The sequence below is a fragment of the Euleptes europaea genome, unplaced genomic scaffold (assembly GCF_029931775.1).
Source record: "Euleptes europaea isolate rEulEur1 unplaced genomic scaffold, rEulEur1.hap1 scaffold_175, whole genome shotgun sequence".
In the NCBI taxonomy this organism is placed as follows: Eukaryota; Metazoa; Chordata; class Lepidosauria; order Squamata; family Sphaerodactylidae; genus Euleptes; species Euleptes europaea.
Genome location: NW_026612129.1, coordinates 21,679 through 44,541, shown reverse-complemented (window position 1 = coordinate 44,541; position 22,863 = coordinate 21,679). Strand labels below are relative to the sequence as shown.

At 45.3% G+C, this 22,863-nt stretch overlaps 1 protein-coding gene across 1 annotated transcript; it reads left to right on the top strand.

The window, feature by feature from the left end:
- Nucleotides 1–3,697: 3,697 nt before the first annotated feature.
- LOC130493088 (thyrotropin-releasing hormone receptor-like) lies at nt 3,698–22,285 on the top strand. Its single transcript, XM_056866854.1, has 2 exons — nt 3,698–4,480; nt 21,881–22,285. Exons 1-2 carry the CDS (start codon nt 3,698–3,700, stop codon nt 22,283–22,285), a joined length of 1,188 nt encoding a protein of 395 aa, XP_056722832.1.
- The last annotated feature ends 578 nt before the right edge of the window (nt 22,286–22,863 follow it).

The window sequence follows — 22,863 nt, the reverse complement described above, 5'->3', positions numbered from 1 at the left end:
TGATAACATCAGCTGTCGATTGATTAAAAGTTTAGAGAAGTTTAATGTAAACCAGTAAAGGCCACCTTATTGGGTAGGAATGAAAGCTAAAGTCCTATTATTTTGGTCCTGGTTTCATTGTCAGAGAAAGTGAAAAAGAAAATAGTCAAGATGGCCTTTCTTTCTGTCAATGACTTCGGCTGTTGCTATCGTAAGTGGCCACGCTTCCCCTTCTGTTTCTCAAAAAGGTTCCGGGTTTTGCTAATGTGCACATTTCTTGCAGTGTAATTTATTAATGAGCCCATTGGAAGTCAAGTATGAGAGCAACTACAGTTCATTAACCAAGAGATAGTCCTGAAAAGGCTGCATTAAGAATGCAGTGTTTATTGGCAGATTTTATTTACAAGATTTGTACCCCACTTTTCTGCTCAGTCAGGACCACCAGCATTTCATTGGTCCTCCATAATCCGATTGATGGAATTACCATTGTGCCTAATGATCTGGACTCTGATCTGGAGAACCGAGTTTGATTCCCCACTCCTCCTCATGAGCAGCAGACGCTAATCTGGTGAACCGAGTTGGTTTCCCCACTCCTACACATGAAGCCTGTTGGGTGACCATGGGCTAGTCACAGCTCTCTTAGAGCTCTCTCAGCCCCACCTACCTCACAGGGTGTCTGTTGTGGGGAGGGGAAGGGAAGGTGATTGTAAGCCAGTTTGATTCTTTCTTAGGTGGTAGAGAAAGTCAGCATATAAAAACCAACTCCTCTTCTTCTTCTTCTTCTTCTTCTGCTTCTGCTTCTGCTTCTTCTGCTTCTTCTTCTTCTTCTGGCATGACTTTACATATCCTGGTAACATACTCTCACTCACTCACTCATTCATTCATTCATTCATTCATTCTTTTCAATTTCTGTTCTATACATCTGATGGGAGATGTGCATAGGGGGTGCTGTCATAACTATTATTATTATTATTAATTACATTTCTACCCCGCTCTCCCCAACCTGAAGGCCGGGCTCAGACTATACAGTCTTACATTGCTACACTGGTACAGCATCTCGTTACCCCGTCTTGCAGGGGTGATACATGCACAGACTCCATTGCTATATTAGGAACCATACAGGTCAACAGGGTGCCAAAGTGCATCTGTGTGCACATCTGCCATGTAAGATGCATCCAGATGTGAGCAATCAATAAGCCCCTCGACTCCACTATGCTCTGTGGATATGGGCTCACAGTTCTGTCCACGTTGCAGGCACATAGTTGCATGTGACTATGGGTTGGATCCAGCCAGCTTCCCCACTCAATCCTACCCAATTCTACTCTTTACCACAGCCCCTATCCCACATTAGTTTTTCCTATGCAGGTTCCATGATCCTTGGCATAGCATTTTTGGTGACCCCTTGTCCCTTTCCCATTAGCTGAAAAGCTAGCTGGATCCAACCCTCTATCTGGATTGTGTTTTGGGTAGATGTGCACATGTGCAACATTGCAGTGATCCCAGAGCCCTTACACCTGGCCCTGCTATTGTGTCTGATCTGGTCCTTTTTCTCACCTTGTATGGCAGACTGCCCTGACCTGGATAGCTCAGGCTGGCCAATCTTGTTAGGTCTTGGCAGCTAAGCAGGGTCGACCCTGGCAAGTATTTGGATGGGAGACCTCCAAGGAATACCAGGACATGACACAGAGGAAGGCAATGGCAAGCCACTTCTGAATGTCTCTTGCCTTGAAACCCGTACTGGGGTCGCCATAAGTCAGATGTGACTTGCTGGCAACAACACAACAAATAAAAAAACCCTCCAGCAAACTACAAAATCCACCTAAAGGAAGGAGAAAAAGAGTTGTTTTTTTATATGCCGACTTTCTCTACCACTTAAGGAAGAATCAAACTGGCTTACAATCACCTTTCCCTTCCCCTCCCCAAAACAGACACCCTGTGAAGTAGGTGGGGCTGAGAGAGTGTGACTAGCCCAAGGTCATCCATTTGGCTTCATGTGTAGGACTGGGAAAACCAACCCAGTTTACCAGATTAGAGTCCACCACTCCAAACCACTGCTCTTAACCACTACACCACACTGGCTCCCTATCAGAACCATTGGTTGTTGCCCTGATATTATGGTTCCGAGCATCAACCTTTTTCAAAGCTCATGTCCAACTGAAATCTCCCAATTGCTTTCTTTCATCCTTTTTCAACAACAGCCTCTTCAGCCCTAAACCTGTTACGACATCCAATTTCCCTCCGTTCCTTCACGCAACCTGCTATTTCTGGAACTGCTGCCATTGACAGGAAAGAGAAGTCCCGCAAATTTAAAAGAAGAAGAAAGAAAATTGGATTTCTAATCTGATTTCATCTGTAGCCCTCTAACGCCAAAACTGGCAAAATAAAAAGGAACTGAAGGTAGAGATAGAAACTGGCTGTGGCTCTTTAATAAAACACTGCAAAGGGGGGGGGACTTGGCTATTCCCTCTCTTCTCTCTCCCCCTCTCTCTCAAGTGTGAAAATTCATAGCAGGTTAGAGGAGGAGGAGGAGGGAGAGAGAGTTTCCAGACACACGTTCTAGATGTAGTTTCACAGGGGAACATAAGCAGCACATCACTGTTTGGGTTTCCCATGAGCGCTCCTGAGAAAACTGATCTCTCTCTGTGTGCTTCCCCCCCTCCTTTCCCTTTCCCTTATCTCTTTTTTAAAGTCATCCTAATCGCTTGCGATTTGACAGCTCAGGAGCTCTGAGGAGATCAGGCACATCCGCTGGAAGGGCTGAAAGGATGCTGGCGCTCTGAAGCTCGAACCAGGAGCAGCGCATGGTCGAGGGGTGAAGCTTCCTCTGGCCTGGAAAAGTTGTGACGGAGCTCACCGCATCGGCCCCCGGACAGATCCCCGGTCCCTACAAAGCCCAAGGTAAGTTCTTTATCTCATCTTGTATAGGGGGGCAGGGGAGGCAATGAAACAGCGCTGAAGTCCGTGTGGTGCCGATTAATGCATGCTTTCCAGTGAGATCGTACATCGCGAGAGGGTTGTGACTCGAATGCTCTCGACAGACAGACCATTCCTTTCTTTGCCCTCTTTTGTGGCTAGCTGAGCAAGACCCCTTTGGGGTTGCCTCCTGGGAAGGATGCTTTGATCTGAGAGAGATGAATCGGTCCAGCCCAGAGATCCTATTTGGCAGCAGACAGAGGATGGTTTTAGAGTTGTATTAGGAACGACAGAGGCACCGTCGACCCTTATTTTATCCACACATTCCTTTTTGTCCCACTGTGGATTTTGCTCAGTGAGATGCTGCAGATTTTTGAAACATTTTGACGCCTCCATGGGTATATTTTCAATCCCCCTTCCCCAACCTGTCTTCAGCCTTCATTTCCTACCCTCAAATGCCCAGTAGTGAAAAGAGAGAGCCCTAACTTTACATCTCTCTTTTCTCCTGAGGCATCCGACTTCCCTCCCACAGCCGTCTGTGTGGCATCATAGCAAAATTGGCTTAAGAACGGAAGGAGCCCCTGAAATAGATTAAGAGAGATGGGCCTGCTTGTGTGGGAAGTCAATGTTGTGTGTGTGCCAGGGAGGGAGATCCGAAACACTTGGAAACGAAGGGAGGGATATGTCCAGAGATATACAAGGGAGCGACATCTCATGCACTGTTCACTGTGGACAACTTTCCTCAGGGAGGCGAGGAGAAGATGTGCTGACCGGGTGGCTGATGGGCAGAAGCAGCTGGCTGAAGATGGAGAACAGCACGGGCGATGGCCAGAACCAAACGGGATTCCTGCCCAGCCGAGAGGCAGTCACCGTTGAATACCAGGTGGCCACCATCTTTTTGGTCCTCCTCATCTGTGGGTTAGGCATTGTGGGCAACGTCATGGTGGTGCTGGTGGTGGTCAGGACGAAGCACATGAGGACCCCCACAAACTGCTACCTGGTGAGCCTGGCGGTAGCCGACCTCATGGTGCTCGTGGCGGCGGGACTCCCGAACATCACAGAGAGCATCTTTGGATCCTGGGTCTACGGCTACATCGGGTGTCTCTGCATCACTTACCTCCAGTACCTCGGCATCAATGCTTCTTCTTGCTCGATCACTGCCTTCACCGTTGAGAGGTACATCGCCATTTGCCACCCAATCAAAGCCCAGTTTTTATGCACTTTCTCTAGAGCCAAAAAGATCATTATTTTTGTCTGGGCATTCACCTCCATTTACTGCCTGCTCTGGTTTTTCTTGCTAGATCTCAACACGGTAGCCTACAAAGATGCCACGGTGGTGTCATGTGGGTACAAGGTGCCTCGGAGCTACTATTCTCCAATTTACATGATGGACTTTGGAATATTTTATGTCGTGCCAATGATACTAGCTACCGTCCTGTATGGGTTGATCGCCAGGATCTTGTTCCTGAACCCCATTCCTTCAGATCCCAAAGGAAACTCCAAGACATGGAAGAATGATTTGGGGGCCCCAAACAAGACCAAAGGGAACAACAAGGGGATCAATAGTGCCGTGGCTTCTAGAAGGCAGGTAGGAGAATCGTCTCTCAGACAGTTGTTGGAAGTTAACTTTGCATTTGTTCTAAGGCTTTCCTGCTGGACTGATTGAAATGGAGCCTCCATGTTCAAAGGCAGTTTACCTTTGGGTGCTGGAACAAGCAACAGGACAAGTAGGTATGCATGTCCTGGTTATCAGTCTCCCAGTGGTGTGCGGCTGCCCACTATTGGAATACTGAATTAGATCATTCTTACTATGCAGCCCCAAAGGTTCTTCTTTGTATGTATAGAGCCAATTGGTGCATGACATTTTCAACACGTGCCATAAAACTGCCCGGTTTGAACTGTGCTGCAGACCCTATACCTGCAGGTACAGTCAGAGGTGGGCGTGGGTTATCCATGCAAGAGGGGAAGCCTGAAGTTGCATCTGTAGAGGCGCATGTTGTTCTTGTTCAAACTCTTTGTCACAAAAGCGGGCATGCCGACAGCCTGTGCCATGCAGGCAGCCGAAAAGAAACCACTTGCAAACAGTGCAGCCCAATCTGCAATGGTCCCAAGTTTTCATTGCACATGGGTACTGACTGTGCACCTATGAGGAAGGGCTGTGGCTCAGTGGCAGAGCCTCTGCTTGGCATGCAGAAGGTCCCAGGTTCAATCCCTGGCATCTCCAGTTAAAGGGACTAGGCAAGTAGGTGATGTGAAAGACCTCTGCCTGAGACCCTAGAGAACTGCTGTTGGTCTGAGTAGACAATACTGACTTTGATTGACCGAGGGTCTGATTCGGTAAAAGGCAGCTCCCTGTGAGGAGGCAATGAAGAAAAGGGTCTCTCAAATGCTTTTTGGGGAAACCACTGGATAAGAGGGCTGTGTGGAGGGTTCTCAGTGCCCTCTGGCACCATGCCCCCTTGATTGGATGCTCAGCTGGGCAGGCTTGTAGTCGACTGTCCCTCTCCTGGGGCAGAGAAGCACCTTTCTCCTGGGTAAGGAGTGACGAAGCTAGTTCCTCATGGTTTGGGTGAAATGGAACCTCCATGTCCAGTAGTAATGGACCTCTGAATGCCCGATGCTAGGGAGCAAATCAAAGCAGTCCCATGATATTGAGATGTGGACAAGGTGACATCTCCTTGACACGAAAGTCAACAAGCATTAAAATGATTTTTGCTGCACAGTGCAACTGCTTAACTCCCCTTGGCTTGAATGGATGGGTCTTAAACAGCCTGCGTCCAGGACTGTAACCTTCATGTTTACCGAACTCAAAAATTTGGAAAGAATTCTGGGCATAACCCAGACTAAACCCTGAACCTCAAAAACAAAAGGTACCAGTGCAACAGAGACAAAGGTGGATGCTCTTGTGTGGTCAGAGCCTGCTAGAATCCACAGAGTTCTGCAGCTGAGCAGACCTGAAGCTTCTCTTACTGCAGATAAGTGAATTCCTACACTTGTAGCATGCATAGGGTTGCCAAGTCCCTCTTTGCCACCGGCGGGAGGTTTTTGGGGCGGAGCCTGAGGAGGGCAGGGTTTGGAGAGGGGAGGAACTTCAATGCCATAGAGTCCAATTGCCAAGGCGGTCATTTTCTCCAAGGGAACTGATCTCTATCGGCTGGAGATCAGTTGTAATAGCAGGCGATCTCCAGGCACCACCTGGAGGTTGGCAACCCTAAGCATGCACCAAAAAGGCAGTGTAAAAGGGTATTACTAGCTCTGTATTCTGTACTATGGCTGTTTATTGAGGAAAGTGTCTTCCCAGGGGTTTGCTACTGCATTGGGAAATGGCAAAACCTTCTCTCCCATCTACACCCCCTAGGTCCGTGTTGGCGAACCTATGGCACGCGTGCCGACTCTGGCACGCGTAGCCCTCTCGGCCGGCACGCGCCCGGCCGCCTCCACTCACCCCCCGGGAAGCAGCCTTCCTTCCCCTTCCCTTCCCGGGCTGGAGGCGAGGGGTCGAGGCGCGGCTTTGCCTGGCCCCGCGCCACGGGCGGTCCGCAGCGACTCCGGATTGGCTGGGAGGCGCTTCAGAACGAGGGCGGGGACAGCGGGCGAGCCGGCAGCGGTCGCCCTCAGGGCCCGCCTGCCCGCCCGCCCGCTGCAAAAGGCCCCTGAAGGCCAGGCCGCCACCTGCGGCGCCTCCCCCACTCGGCCAAGAGGAGCCGCCACCGCCGCCCCGGTTCTGCCCAGCGCGCAGCCCAGCCGAGCGGCCTGTGAAGCGGAGCCGGGGAGCGGGAGCGGCGCGTGCGGTGGGGGGGGGGGCGTGCTGCGGTGGCGGCTGGCGGGACTTGCGCCCAAGCAGCCCCCGGAGCCTCTGGGAGAAGGAGTAAGAAGGCTCCTGGCCCAGACTGGGCTCCGCTGCAGCTGCCAGAGAAACGCAGCGCAGCACGGCCCTTTCTGAAGCCGCAGCGTGCAGGAACGCTGCGGCCCCTTTAAACCCCCTCTCGCCATCGGCAAGAGGAGGCGGGAGGCGGGAGGGAGGAAGATGCTTCCCCCAAGCCGGGAAGGCGAAGCGTCCCTGCACGCCGCGCGGCACAGGGGTTAAAACCTCTCTCGGCCGCCGAAGAGGGAGGGAGGGAGGGAGGGAGGGGGGAAGAAGAGGAAAAAGCCAATCGCTCCCTCCCGGGGCCGGAGCATCCGCGTGGGAGCCGATCAGGTGGAGGACTTTTGTGGACTTTGGGGTGGGGGGCAGGTGGGAAGGCTGAAGCCCGGTCGCAGGGAGCCGGCTGTGTGTGTGTGTGTGTGAAGGCTTTTCTCTCTTTTCTTCCTTTTTCTGTCACTCTCCTATTCTTTCTCTCCTCTTTTTCTGTCTCTTTCCCCCCCTCTTTCTCTCTCTCCTTTTCTTTCTCTCTCTCTCTCTCTCTCCTTTCCATGCTTCCTTTCTGCCTTCTTTCTGTCCTTCATTCTTTCCTTCCTTACTTCTTTCCTTACTTCTTTCTGTCCTTCCTTCCTTCTTTCTTTCTTTCTGTCCTTCTTTCTTCCCTTCCTTCCTCCCTTCTTTCCTTACTTCTTTCTGTCCTTCCTTCCTTCTTTCTGTCCTTCTTTCTTCCCTTCCTTCCTCCTTTCCTTCTTTCTGTCCTTCATTCCTTCCTTCTTTCCTTACTTCTTTCTGTCCTTCCTTCCTTCTTTCTGTCCTTCTTTCTTCCCTTCCTTCCTCCTTTCCTTCTTTCTGTCCTTCATTCCTTCCTTCCTTCTTTCTGTCCTTCATTCCTTCCTTCTTTCTGTCCTTCATTCTTTCCTTCCTTCTTTCCTTCCTTCTTTCCCTGCTTCCTTCCTCCTCTCTTTCCTTCCTTCTTTCCTTCTTTCTTTCCTTCCTTCCTTCTTTCCTTCCATCCTTCTTTCCTTCTTTCTTTCCTTCCTTCCTTCTTTCCTTCCCTGCAGATCGACCGCAGGCTGCAAGCTGCGCCCCCCTGGCACCTCGGTTGCCTGGGCCCACCGCTGGCTGCCTTCCCACCTGGGAGGAGGGGGGAGACCTGGGGGAGCTGAGGCACCCTCCAAGCCTTCTCTGCATAGCCTCCCCTAAGGTTGCCAACCTCCAGGTGGTGGCTGGAGATCTCCTGCTATTACAACTGATCTCCAGCCAATAGAGATCAGTTCCCCTGGAGGAAATGGCCACTTTGGCCATTGGGCTCTATGGCTGTGCAATCTTCCTCCCCAAACCCCGCCCTCCTCAGGCTTCACCCCCAAAACCTCCCGCCAGTGGTGAAGAGGACCTGGCAACCCTAGCTTCCCCCCCACACACACACACCAGGAGATCTACGCCCGGTATGGCCCCCGAACGATGTTATAAATATGCAAATGGCCCTTGGCAGAAAAAAGGTTCCCCACCCCTGTTCTAAACTAAAACCTCAGTATTCAGGTTAAATTGCCGCATTGGCACTCGGCGATAAATAAGTGGGTTTTGGGTTGCAGTTTGGGCACTCGGTCTCTAAAAGGTTCGCCACCACTGCCCTAGGTGCTGCTGTGTGTGAACAAAAAGCCATAAAATCTAGCATCATGCAAGCACTGGGTAACCAGCATCCGGTAGCCTTTTATGCAGGAATGTTTCCCCATGATCACCCCCGCCAACTGCTTCAGGGCTTCCTTTTGATTATGCATGCCTCACTCTCCCTGCACGTTTTGCCTGCATTTTCCAGATTCTGGCTAAAACAGCATCTGGAAAACAGGGGCAAAACACGCGGGGAGAATGAGGCGACCTCTGATGGGCAGAAAAGGCATGCATAATCAAAAGGAAGCCCTGAAGCAGTTTGCGGGGGTGATCGCAGGGAAACGTCCCCGCATAAAAGGCCTGTGTCTGAACTGCAACAAGAAATATGTAGCCTAAAGCATCTTCTTTGTGAGCTTATTTAAATATTATTCTCTCCTCCATTTTGTCCTCAGAACAATAACCCTATGAGGCAGGTTGAGCGGAGGGAGAGTAACTGGCCCACAGTTGCTCAACAAGCTTCATTGCAGAGTGGGGATTTGAACTTGGGTCTCTCAGATCTTAGCCTGAAATTTGACCCACTACACCATGTTAGCTCTTATTATGCATTGCGTTTTTTGGATTTGTGCATCGCTGATTTTTTGAAGTGTGCATCTAATGCTGCAAAGTCCAAACGGATGTTTCAAAACTTGGTGCATAGTACAAGTCTACTAGTGAAAGAGTTGGAGTGACTGAAACTCCCTTTACTGTACATGCAGCAGCCAATCAACGGAGGGGTATAGTGGTTAAAGTTTCGGACTAGGATTTGGAAGACCCAGGTTCAAATCCCCACTCTGTCATGGCATGCAGAAGGTCCCAGGTTAAATCCCCGGCATCTCCAGTTAAAGGGACTAGGCAAGTAGGTGATGTGAAAGACCCCTGCGTGAGACCTTGGAGAGCCGCTGCCGGTCAGAGTAGACAGTACTGACTTTGATGGACCAAGGGTCTGATTCAGTAAAAAGCAGCTTTGTGTGTGTGCTCATGTGTGTGTGGCTGAGCATAGATGTGAATCCCAGTTTCCATGGTCCATGTACAACAATTTAAAGGAGAAAAGATGGACACACATTTTTCTTTTTTAAATTGTTCATAACAAGTAAGGAGCCTGGTTTCTCCTAGCAAAACCAGGAAAGGGTGAGGGGCTTTAAACTTTCAATCTCGGTCTTTTATGCAAGGTTGTTTCACTCGCCTTCACCCCTCCGATGACTTCCGGTCTTTTTTTGGATTATGGATGCAGTTTCTGACCATCAGAGGCCACCTCTCCCCCTGCATTTCCCCCGTATTTTGCCCGCGTTTTCAAATTTGAGATAAAACAGGTCCCCCAAAAAGCAGGCAAAACGCGGGGAAACACCGGGGAGAGCAAAGCGACCTCTCACGGTCAGAAATGACATGCACAATCCAAACGAAGACCCGAAGTCATCGGAGGGGTGACGGCGAGAGAAACAGCCATGCATAAAAGACCCTCAATTTGGTTTTGCTATTTGAAACCAGGCTCTCTGCTTGCTATGATCCTTTCTTTAAAAAACTTTTTAAGTACACTTCTTTTCTCCTTTAAAATGTTAACAACTTGGTTGTACACGAGCCAAGGACGTTGAGTTCATACCTGTGCTCAGCTGTGAAAATGGATGTCTTTTGCCAAGGAACCCTTGCTGAACATCACCTGCCTCATAAGAATTGATGACAGGTACCTTGATCTCTTGAATGAAAGGCAGAATTCACAGGCAGGAGAGACAATTTTGGATGTCTTCCACGCTCTCCCTTTATAAGCAAAATATTGTGCAGTAACCATGAGGTGCTTCTGTGTTACAGTCCTCCGAGGTTCACCTATCATTTATGCCAAGTCCCTCTGTTAAGCTTTCTATTCAGTTTTTCAAGCACAAACACCTCACTCCTCCCACACAAATGTTTTATAAAATATTCTTCCCCAATGCCTCCCTACTCTGGGCCTATGCCAGCACAAAAAGCTGTGCTGACAAGTACCAGAGATCATCTTTTCATCATTGCCTTTTGAAATCAGCACCCTTTTCAAAACCTAAAGTGTTTTGCTGCCTGACAAGAAACATAACTGAAATCTCAAAATTGCAGAGCTCATTTGTTCCAGAGCTTCTAAGCATATAAGAGTAGCCATGCTGGATCAGACCTGTGATCTATCTATACCAGCATCTTGTTTCTCACCCTTAGAAATAGGGCTGCTATCTCCAGCTTGGGAAATACCTAGGGTTGCCAGGTCCTTCTTCACCACTGGTGGGAGGTTTTTTGGGGCACAGCCTGAGTAAGGCGGTGTCTGGGGAGGGGAGAGACTTCAGTGCCATAGAATCCAATTGCCAAAGAGGCCATTTTCTCCAGGTGATCTGATCTCTATCAGCTGGAGATCAGTTGTAATAGCAGGAGATCTCCAGCTAGTACCTGGAGGTTGGCAACCCTAGAAATACCTGGAGAGTTTTGGGGCGGAGCCTGATGAGGGCGAGGTTTGGAGAAGGGAGGGACTTCAATGCCATAGAGTCCAATTGCCAAAGAGGCCATTTTCTCCAGGTGAACTGATCTCTATTGGCTGGAGATGAGTTGTAGTAGCAGGAGATCTCCAGCTAGTACCTGGAGGTTGGCAACCCTTTTTAGTATGTTGATGTCCAGCAGAGGCTAGCAGTGCACTTTCAAGAACACTTTCTTGGGAATAGGCCCCATTGAGTAGACTTGAGAAGGATTCTGAGTAGTCCTGTTTAGGATTGCACTGTAAGCTGCTCACAGACTGCTTGGAGCTGAGCTGGCTTTCTTCCTAATAGATCACCAGTCCTGATGGAGAATGAGGAGTCGAAGGTTTAAAGTGATTGGAAGCTGGTGCAGAAATCTAGGGAGGCACCTTGAAGAGGAAAAAGATGAGAACTGATCTTCTTGTGACCATTTTGCTAACCCCACGTATATCACAAATGTATGAATGAATGGACATTGTCTCTTTTACTTAATCACACCCTTCTGATTTAAGCAGCCATTCAGTTTTCATTATTTGGTTCAATTAGGCCAATTGAATGATGCTGCACTTAAGAAAGAATGTAAAATTTGAGAGGGTCATATTAGCTAGGATCAAGATCAATGAAATTATAATACAGCATCCTGGGAAGAGCATCTTTTGAAGAGGGTCGGATCAAAGTCTCATTGTTCTTATTCAGAACAGAAAGGGAGACGTTGAATGCGAGTAACATGTTGGGGCATATTTCATCATTTTCTGATCATTCGGCAAGAAGATTGGATGAGATGGCCACATCTTTATTCCTGTCATCTTGCTTCTAAGGGTTTTTTGAATGTAATGTTGTAGATGTGATCTTGTGTTGTGTAAAATGAACAGATTCACATCTGTTGGAGGCTTTTGTGTAGTTTGATTCGTAAAGGCACTTGTTTAATGACCTTTAATGGTCATTCGCCATTCCTAAAAGCTGGAGTGCTGGTTGCCTCTTCCTCACAGGATGGAAACTAAAAATACTTCATAGAAGTTACAGGGGCAGCTACAGGTCCAAGTTACAGGAACAGGTAGCTGATTTGATATTTCAGGATTATGGGGAATACTTTGGGTCCCCAAAAGCTTGAGGTAAATTTAGAGTAAAAAAATTATAGTCGGTCACCACCAAACAGTAATTTTTAATACATTTTCCTTATAAAAGTCCCAGGAAGGTGCTTTTATCGCATAACTTGAAGTATTTGGGGGACAGCAAATCTGTTTTTTAGCCAACCCAAAACATCCATTTGGACACTGTAGCTCCAAAATTGACTGTTTTGAATATTTGCATGTTATTGTAAATCTTTTTTGCTGAACAGGTTGCACTTGTGGTATTGAGAGCACAGAAAAATGTTATTGTCATCATGGAAATCTTCTGACTCCATGCATCCATCAGAGTCTGTATCATTATGGGATGGCACAGAGTGCTGCATGTTCACGATTTTTGTTTGAGGACCTATTTGTTCTTATTTATTTATTTATTTATTTATTGGGGAAATGTATACACTGTCTCCCCAGAAACCTGCTCGAGATGGCTTATGATTAAAACACTAAAAGAAACCCATTAAAAAAACAGCCATTGAAAATAAAATAGATCTCCTGCTATTAAAAATGATCTCTAACCAACAAGAGACCAGTTCCCCTGGAGAAAATAGCCGCTTTGGCAATTGGACTCTATGGCATTGAAGTATTTCCCCTCTCCAAACCCCGCCCTCCTCAGGCTGCACCCCTGAAATCTCCAGGTATTTCCCAACCCGGAGCTGGCAACTAGGGAGGCAACCTCTTTCTTCAACACCAGCGGAAGGTTTTGGGGGCGGAGCCTGAGGAAGACAGGGTTTGGGGAGGAGAGGGACTTCAGTGCCATAGAGCAGATTTGAGCAAATAAATTTGTTGTGAGAAAAAGCAGCCTTAAGTTCCAAGGCCATGTAAGACTGCAGTAGACAACTGCCATGACCCTAACTCAGCATAAGTATCTACACTGGCTGCTGTGTATCACATATCATAGATACGTGCAGTTAGGCTTGCATCAGATGTGCCATTTGGAGAGAGGACAGGTGTCCTAAACTTTACCTGAACCTGCCACAATGATGTTTCTCTACAAAATGAAAACAGAAAAGAAACTTGGATCCCTGCTGGCCAAGAAAACCATGCTTCAAAACCCTCCCTCCAACACATTATTAATTATATGGCATCCTCAATGGATGTGATGGTTATAACACAGACACATATAGGGTTGCCAGGTCTTTGCCACCGGCGAGAGGTTTTTGGAAAGGAGCCTGAGGAGGGTGTGGTTTGGGGAGGGGAGGGACTTCGATGCCATAGAGTCCGATTGCCAAAGTGGCCATTTTCTCCAGGTGAACTGATCTCTATCAGCTGGAGATCAGTTGAAATAGCAGATCTCCTGCTGTTACCTGGAGGTTAGTCAATAAGAAAGCAACCACTATGGCTATTTATAACAAACCAATGATAATATTAACTTATAAATTCAATATCTGATTTATCTTGTTGTTTCTTCACAAAGATAGAAATTATACAAAATATCATATAACAAACAAAACAGGCTTCCGGTAATTTTCCTGTTTCATATAATCTTTCATCAGTTGCTAAGTATGGTTTTGAAAAAATTATAGTTCATTAATCCTCTGTGTCTTCTTTTTTTCAGATTCTTTACTGAAGAGTTGCTGAGGATTATTATTGCATAATGGCGATCCCACGTTGTATCTCTTAATTCTAAATAAAATATTTTCCAAAAGGCTATCATTGGAATTCATTATACATCAAAACATGCCACAAAACAAAATTAAATTAATTACAAATTATACTTACAGACAACTTTTTTTCACGTCTTACATCCTTAAGATATACCAATCATATGGTGAGTATTCTTATATCATGTTGAGATATAGTAGAGGGAAAGGGTGCGATATTTATACAAGACGCTCCTGTGCAGCGTTTTACAATGAGAGATCACAGAAAGGCAGAATAATTGCACGCCGAGTTCAATCCATTGGGAGCCATTGTATTAAACATTGTAATAAAGTGAGCCTCTCTTTGGTGGAGAATCCTGTCTATATTTTCCTTATGAAACCGTTTTTCCCCGATATTGCCATAAGGCAAAAAACCTAAGGTCATTGTCATTATGTTTTGCCTGTTTAAAGTGCGCCACGATCGGAGCTTCTAACACGGAATTGCGTATCCTCGATCGGTGCTCTCCGATCCGTATTTTCAAGGATCGACTCGTCTTGCCTATGTACATAAATTCGCAAGAACATAGAACGGCATAGATAACATTTTCTGAGGTGCAATTCGTATATGACTTAATTTCAAATGTAAAACCCGTTTTCACATAAGTAAAGCTCTTAACAGGGAGCGCATATGGACACATAGTGCAAGATCCACATCGATAGTGGCCTGTCCTATTAATTACAATGGGCCGATCAATTCTATCGGTGTGCACAAGTTGGTCCTTGAGGGACATGGTTCTTCTATACCCTAATAGGGGTGGTTCAGAGCAGTCAGGCAAAGAGGCAATAATATGCCAATGTTTATGGATAATTTTCCGAATGCCACTCACCAAGGGAGTGTACTGAAAAGATGAAGTCAATTTGGGAATAGCTTTCTTGGAATGAATGAACATCTGTTCCCGTGGCTGTGCATCTGCTCTTTTTTTGGCTGAGTCAATTAAAGCCATTGGATACCCCCTTCTCATGAGAGCACCTTTTAGCGAGGAGGCGGCTATATCGAAATCTCTACTATTAGCTGAGTTTCTTTTTAATCTCAACATTTGATTATATGGCAAATTATGTTTCAGGTGGCCTGGATGATTGGAATTAAAATGTAAAAGGGCCATTCGATCCATTGGTTTTTTATATGGGGACAGCCAAATTTTACCATCAACATTCTTGTGTATATTGACATCCAAGAAATTAATACAATTATAATGATATTTACATTCAAATTTGATATTGGAATCAGCATGATTAAGTTTGTCAACCATGATACTATAATTATCCTCACTGTCTATACACATCACCAGATCATCCACAAATCTTGAGTAGAAAAAAACATGTTGTTTAAAAAAAGCATCTGAGAGTAAATACTTCTGTTCAAATGCTACCATATAAATATTTGCCACCGAGGGGGCTACAGCCGAACCCATAGCCACCTCCTTGACCTGTTTGTAAATTTGTTCCTTGAACCTGAAGTAATTGTTCTCAAATAATAAGTCTATTAAATTCATTAAAAAATGGGTAGGTGGATGTTTATCTTCTCGTGATTCCAACTTGGCTTCAATGATTGCTCTAACCTCAGGGAGAGGAATGTTTGTATATAAGGAGACCACATCAAAAGTGGCTAAAATGGTATCTCCAGGTACCGTAGCACCTTCAATCTTCCTTATAAAATCCCCAGTGTCCAAAATATACGATGGGGTATCCATAGCATAGGCATGTAGAAAATGTTCTAAATACTTTGAAATTGGATCCAAAACTCCATTAATGCCTGAAATAATTGGTCTCCCTGGGGGATGGTGTAATGTCTTATGGATCTTAGGTAAAATGTAAAATATAGGCATTCTTGGATACTGATTATAAAGATAGTCCGCCTCCTTTTTAGTAATATAATCTAAGGATAATGCTTCAAAGATTACTGTTCTTACAATGTTCAGTACACTTTTGGTAGGGTCCCTGGTTATTTCCTCATAAAAATCTGTTTGTGCGAGCTGCCGAAGGCATTCGTTATCATAATCTTCAGCCGAGAGAATCCAAAGTATCGCCGTTCTATGTTCTTGCGAATTTATGTACATAGGCAAGACGAGTCGATCCTTGAAAATACGGATCGGAGAGCACCGATCGAGGATACGCAATTCCGTGTTAGAAGCTCCGATCGTGGCGCACTTTAAACAGGCAAAACATAATGACAATGACCTTAGGTTTTTTGCCTTATGGCAATATCGGAAAAAACGGTTTCATAAGGAAAATATAGACAGGATTCTCCACCAAAGAGAGGCTCACTTTATTACAATGTTTAATACAATGGCCCCCAATGGATTGAACTCGGTGTGCGATTATTCTGCCTTTCTGTGATCTCTCATTGTAAAATGCTGCACAGGAGCGTCTTGTATAAATATCGCACCCTTTCCCTCCACTATATCCCAACATGATATAAGAATACTCACCATATGATTGGTATATCTTAAGGATGTAAGACGTGAAAAAAAGTTGTCTGTAAGTATAATTTGTAATTAATTTAATTTTGTTTTGTGGCATGTTTTGATGTATAATGAATTCCAATGATAGCCTTTTGGAAAATATTTTATTTAGAATTAAGAGATACAACGTGGGATCGCCATTGTGCAATAATAATCCTCAGCAACTCTTCAGTAAAGAATCTGAAAAAAAGAAGAAACAGAGGATTAATGAACTATAATTTTTTCAAAACCATACTTAGCAACTGATTAAAGATTATATGAAACAGGAAAATTACCGGAAGCCTGTTTTGTTTGTTATATGATATTTTGTATAATTTCTATCTTTGTGAAGAAACAACAAGATAAATCAGATATTGAATTTATAAGTTAATATTATCATTGGTTTGTTATAAATAGCCATAGTGATTGCTTTCTTATTGACTAACTATTATTGCAGTCCAAGTTTCACTTGTAAATTGTTACCTGGAGGTTGGCAACCCTATAAACATAGGCCTGAGAGAAAGCTTTCTGCCCCCAAAAGCTTACAGTCTAGGACATGATCTATCCTAATAAAGCTTTATTTCCCCCTAGGGGATATGATTCACACATTTTAATGTCTTTACTTGTTTGTTTGTTTGTTTGTTATACTTTGCCTTTCTCCTCAGTGGAGACCCACAGTGGGTCTTCCCCCCTCAGCCTTCCCCCTACTCTACCAGTCTTTAAGTACCTCAGGGATGTAGATTTCTCCTGGGGACACAACAGAAGGGATTAGCCCACCCTGCTGTGCTGTAAATGGCTTCTCTTGAGGGCTGGCTTTTGAGAAAACTGAAGGTGTTGGGAGAATCACTCCATGCTGTCCTTTGTCTTCACTATTTAAGCCTATTCTCTACAGTATCAGAGGAGCATATTATATTAGGTGCGGTGGAACACAGGCAGGATGGTGCTGCTGCAGTCGTCTTGTTTGTGGGCTTCCTAGAGGCACCTGGTTGGCCACTGTGTGAACAGACTGCTGGACTTGATGGACCTTGGTCTGATCCAGCATGGCTTTTCTTATGTTCTTAAACCCATTATATCTGGCACAATAATTCAGAAATGTAGGTTTTCTGTAGACATGTTGGAGTTCCCAGTCCCACACAAACATGAAACCTCCAGACTGGGGCATCATTTTGTGTGTGTGTGTGTGTTTGTGTGTGTGTGTTTGTGTGTGTGGTTTTTAGATTAATCACCAAAGAGAAAAAAGCTTTTAAATATTTATCTTGGATAGTGCCTGTGGATACCAAGGGTTGATGTGAAGCTTTGTGCAACTGTACAGTGGGATTGCACAAGCTGTTACTCAGCAGGAAAAACATAGCCCACCAACTGTGCTATGGGAACCTACTGGGGGCTCAATGAAGTTCTTGATGTTTTGCTCCCCGCCTGCTATTGTAGCTGCCCAAAAAGCTGTCAAGTACCTGGAAGTCCATAATACAGAGCACAATTTGATAGGTCACAGACTGTGCTGACTCAGAAGGGGCGTCTAGCGATTTCTATTTCCTTTGGTTCAGGTTGGCAGGATGTGAGTGACGGCTTCCTTTATTGCTCCCTTGGGACTCAACCTAACTCATATTCTTCCCATTGTTTTACATGCACAAATTATCCTCAGTAAAGGAAATTACAAACATCACTGACGTATTCAAACTCATCCATTCTACCTGGACGCATTAACACCTTTTCAGGAGCAGTAAGGTGGTATCCATCTGAACCATTTCCTTGCTGCATTAAAACCACTCCACAATCCATTCATCTGGGGAGCTTTTGTTCACAGTCTGAAAGGTCCTTGTTAAGAAAGCTCTTAATGTTTGCATGTAGAAGTGATATTTAGAAAAACGAGAGGCTTTCCTCCTGTTTCTTTCCTCTCTTCGGGCCTCCTCCTTTATGCTACAAGAGCTTTGCTGTTGAACTTGATGATGCCCACATGTGTACAGCATTCCCAATTAGCAAAGGGCTATAATTGCTGCTCTCTTACAATTTCACCCTACCCTTGTGATGTCAGGAAAAGGGTGAGCCCTCCTTATTAATTAACAACTCCAACTCCATGAGACAAACACTCTGTGTGTCTAAGGATGAATCTCTTGGTTGGTTCAGTGCTTCTAGAGATTGCAGGTTTGTTACTTAGTCGTCAGAGGAGAGAGGAAGAAGAGTTGGTTTTTATATGCCGATTTTCTCTACCTTTTAAGGATAACTGGCTTACAATCACCGTCCCTTCCTCTCCCCACAAAAGGTAGGTGAGGTAGGTGGGGCTGGGAGAGTTCAGAGAGAACTGTGACTCGCCTGAGGTCATCCAGTTGGCTTCATGCGTAGGAGTGGGGAAACCAACCCGGTTCACCAGATTAGAGTCCGCCGCTTATGTGGAAGAGCGGGGAATCAAACCGGTTCTTCAGATTAGAGACCACCGCTCTTAACCAGGGAGAGGAGAGGTGAATGACGTACTGCAGCGTTCAGAACCACCATTAAAAGGTTACTTAAAAGTCTCCCCTTGTTAGATGCCCTAATTTAAGAGGCTCATAATAAATTTGGTATGTGGGGTCAAGAATGAGCAGAAATTCAGCCCCCTACTTAAAAACATTCTGCCTTTTATAAGGGTCAACTACATGGAGTTAGTAAAACAGAAGTAGAAGAACATGGTGAGCTTAAACCCTGCACTATCTGTTAAGTAAATCACCAAACTTAAAAATGAGATTTCATTTTTCATTTTAAGCAGAAAGGGGGGGAAAAAAGTAGATCTCATTCGTATATTTACAGGGTCTTCACCCAATAACTATAACAATATGCAGTGAAACATGGGAGAATGTAGCTGGATTCGTCTGTTGCTCTGGCTATCTGGAATCATCTGCTTTTCATGTACTTTAATGAAATCTCTTCTGCTCATGACATACTTATTGTCTGTATTCTGTGGGTCCATCCACCTGGACCACTGAGACTTCTCCTGAGACACCAGTGTGCCTGCATCACATGTTCACAGGAGTGGCCCTATTTGGAAGGCATTAGCATCAAAGAGGGTCATGTGGTTTCCTTCGAACACTTTGAGAAGAACTGACATCAGTAGATTTAAGAGCGCATTTGTCCTCTGTTTATTTTTCAGCCCTCTGCTATTACTCTGTGTAATATCGTTCCACCTCAAAGTACCATTTTCTGTTATAATAAAGGCTAGCTCTTCCATCTTGGATAAATGAAGCACTCTTGATTTAGCGTCAGAGCCACTGAGTTCAAGCTAGTGAGTACCTCAGATTAAAATAATGTCTCTCATTCTTCAGGCTGCTTTTTCAGCCAGGGATGTGCTAAAATAAGGAGACTTTCGACTGGCCACAATTGGGTAGTATGGGATTGCTGAAATCACCAGCAAGCAAAGTATCCTTGTACAGGCTGACTCCATTACCCTTTCTGTGGAGTCACGATGACTTATTTGCTAGTTGACCTGGGTTACGATAGTAATAAAACAATGCAGAATGCATTTCTGTTCTTTAAAGAAGTTCATTATGTACCAAGAGAACAATTATATATATAAATTCTAGACAAAACAGAAAAGGATTCTGCAGGTTTCGAATCATCGAAACTGTTTTATTACCATCGTAACCCAGGGTGGTTAGTATTGGGACTCATTCCAATCTGGAAAAACCTACAAGCGTTTGAAGTTGGGATGTGTGTGTGTTAAGTGCCATCAAGACGCCTCCGACTCATGGTGACCCTATGAATGAAAGTCCTCCAAAATGTCCTATCCTTGACAGCCTTGCTCAGATCTTGCAAATTAAAGGCTGTGGCTTCCTTTATTGAGTCAATCCATCTCCTGTGGGTCTTCCTCTTTTCCTGCTGCCCTCAACTTTTCCTAGCATGACTGTCTTTTCCAGTGACTCTTGTCGTCTCATGGCGTGACCAAAATACGATAGCCTCAGTTTAGTCATTTTAGCTTCTAGGGTCAGTTCAGGCTTGATTTGATCTAGAACCCACTGATTTGTTTTTTTGGCAGTCCACGGAATCCGTAACACGATGGCATGAATTAATCTAGTCTTGGTGGCCAGTGACACATCCTTACACTTCAAAATATTTTCTAGCTCCTTCATGGCTGCCCTTCCCAATCTCAATCTCCTTCTGATTTCTTGGCTGCAGTCTCCCTTTTGGTTGATGGTGGAGCCAAGGAAGTTAGGATGGGAACATCCAAAATGGAGAAGCCCATGCAATCATGCCAACTGTGAAGGACTTGACCTTCAACTGATCCATTTACTTCACTGAGGACTTTATAGCTGTCACCAAAAGCTGGGCAGACAGAGACAGAGCTACATTAAAAAAAATACCTCTATTCGTTTGCTGTGGCGCAAAGAACAAAACTGTTGTGGTGCTAATGAATTTATAGCGACAGACGCCTTAGTGATCCAGACTTCACTTTATCATTGCACAAGGTAAATATAATAAATTTTATAGTCTTTAAAGTGCCATGAGACCCTTCATATTAAAAAAAAACCCACAGACACAACATTGGTGCTTTACAGGGTGACTTCCAGTTGTGCTGAAAGAACTTGTGCTATTTTAAAGTAAGGTTCAGCTATTCCAGTGGTTCCCAAACTTTGGTTCCACAAACTCAACCCCAGCACCCGTTACCCTATCCAACAAAACAGTTGAAGGGGACCACCTCTAGCACCCCCCTGGTCTCTTGGTGCCCCCCTAGGTAATCTCACCGCCCCCAAGGAGGTGGTACTGCCCACTTTGGGAACCACTGAGCTATTCTTTCAAAAGTTCCACTTAGAAAAAGAAGTAGAATAAGAGTTGATTTTTATATGCTGACTTTCTCTACCTTTTAAGGAGACTCAAACAGGCATACAATTCCCTTCCCTTCCCTTCTCTTCCTACAACAGACACCTTGTGAGGTAGGTGAGGCTGAGAGAGTTCAGAGAACGGTGACTAGCCCAAGGTCACCCAACTAGCTTCATGTGTAGGAGTGGGGAATCAAACCAGGTTCTCCAAATGTCCACCACTCCTAACCACTACACCACGCTAAATAAATAAAAATGGTACCCATAATCCAGTTAGTGGTCGGGCTTCGAAGCTGACCCCTCCCAGTTATCCATACACACAGTGCATTTCTATGCCACCCTTTCTCTAAGGAGTTTGATGTAGTGTGCACAGTTGTCCTTTCCCTTATTTTATCCTCATAATCCTGTCAGAGAGGTTAGGATGAGACAGGAAGAGTAGGCCTCAGTCACACATTGAGCATGAAAGAGGGGGGATTTGAACCCAGGGAGGTTGCAAGTGAAGTCAAGCAAAGTCCAGTATGTAGGCAGCTGTTTCTGCCTGGATTCTCCCTGCAGGCGTAACGGTGATGCCTCCTGGGTTCTTCTGAAGCACCTCATTTTCAGTTGCCAACTCGGGGTTGGGAAATTCCTGAAGATTTGTGGATGGAACCTGGGTAGGATAGAGTTTGGGGAGGGGAGGTACCTCAGTGCAGTATAAGGCCATAAAATCCACCCTCAAAAGCAGTCATTTTCTCCAGGGCCACTCATCTCTGCAGTTCAGTTGTAATTCTGGGAGATTGCCAGGCCTCACCTGAAGGTTAACAATCCTATGGTCCCATGAGGTAGAAGACATCCAGGACTGGCTATTTGCTTTCAGGAAGAGGCCCTTTGGAGAAGAAGCAAATGGGTGACAGGAAACCCATCAGCAGGTCCCCTGGTGCCCATAGACATACATCGAGGATCACTGCATTAATGCTTTACCCTACAGCTTTCCTGCTTTATGCATTTCTGTTGCTGACAGGTTATACCTTTTCATTTCCTCCAAGGTCACCAAGATGCTGGCTGTGGTTGTCATTTTGTTTGCATTGTTGTGGATGCCCTACCGGACTCTGGTGGTCATCAACTCTTTTCTGTCTAACCCTTTCCAAGAAAATTGGTTCCTGCTATTCTGCCGAATCTGCATTTACCTCAACAGCGCCATCAACCCTGTGATTTACAACCTCATGTCCCAGAAGTTCCGAGCCGCCTTCCGGAAACTCTGCAAATGCCAGCAGAAACAATCGGAAAAGCCCACCAACTACAGCGTGGCCCTCACCTACAGCGTCATCAAGGAGTCGGATCACTTCAACACCGAACTAGACGATATCACTATCACAGATGCTTACCTGTCCTCTTCAAAAGTGTCTTTTGATGATACCTGTGTGTCTTCTGAGGTAAAGGCCTGCTGCTAGTTAATCCAAAGGGAAAGGAGTCCTTTCATGAGCCATGGCTCACTTCTTCAGATATCACTTCTTCAGATATCTGAAAAACAGAGCTGTGGCTCATGAATGCTCATACCCTGCCAGAAATTTTGTTAGTCTTTAAGGCGCTACTGGACTTTTGCTCTTTTCTACTGCGGTTGACAGACTAACACAGCTACCCATTGGGATCAATCTCCAAAGGGAAAGCAAGAGTCTTTTTCAAAATAGTGCAACCTGTATGCTGCTACAGCCAGGGAGAAATCTTGGAGGATGATAAAATGTGTCCATTTCTTCATAGCCCAAATACCATAAACTGTAAAATCTTACTGCATGGGCCCTGGAAACATTCACTAGCGATGTATTAGTTAATATTCTGCATGGGAGTGTTCTGCTGACACATTCAGATTCTGGTCATTCACCATTACAAATCATTGCCCATTATTTTCCTGAAATCATTTCAAGCAGTGATCTACATAATATGCTGTGTGGAAACTGATGATCGATAGCATTCACAGATTTTAAGCGGCAATATAAATTACTTTTTGATCAATGTAATGTGGGAAATAAAG

Bases quoted from the DNA above. Each gene is read 5' to 3' on its own strand.
- LOC130493088 (XM_056866854.1), top strand. From the start codon at position 3,698: ATGGAGAACAGCACGGGCGATGGCCAGAACCAAACGGGATTCCTGCCC. The intron at 4,481-21,880 runs GTAGGAGAATCG...ATTTCCTCCAAG, and splicing joins CCGTGGCTTCTAGAAGGCAG to GTCACCAAGATGCTGGCTGT.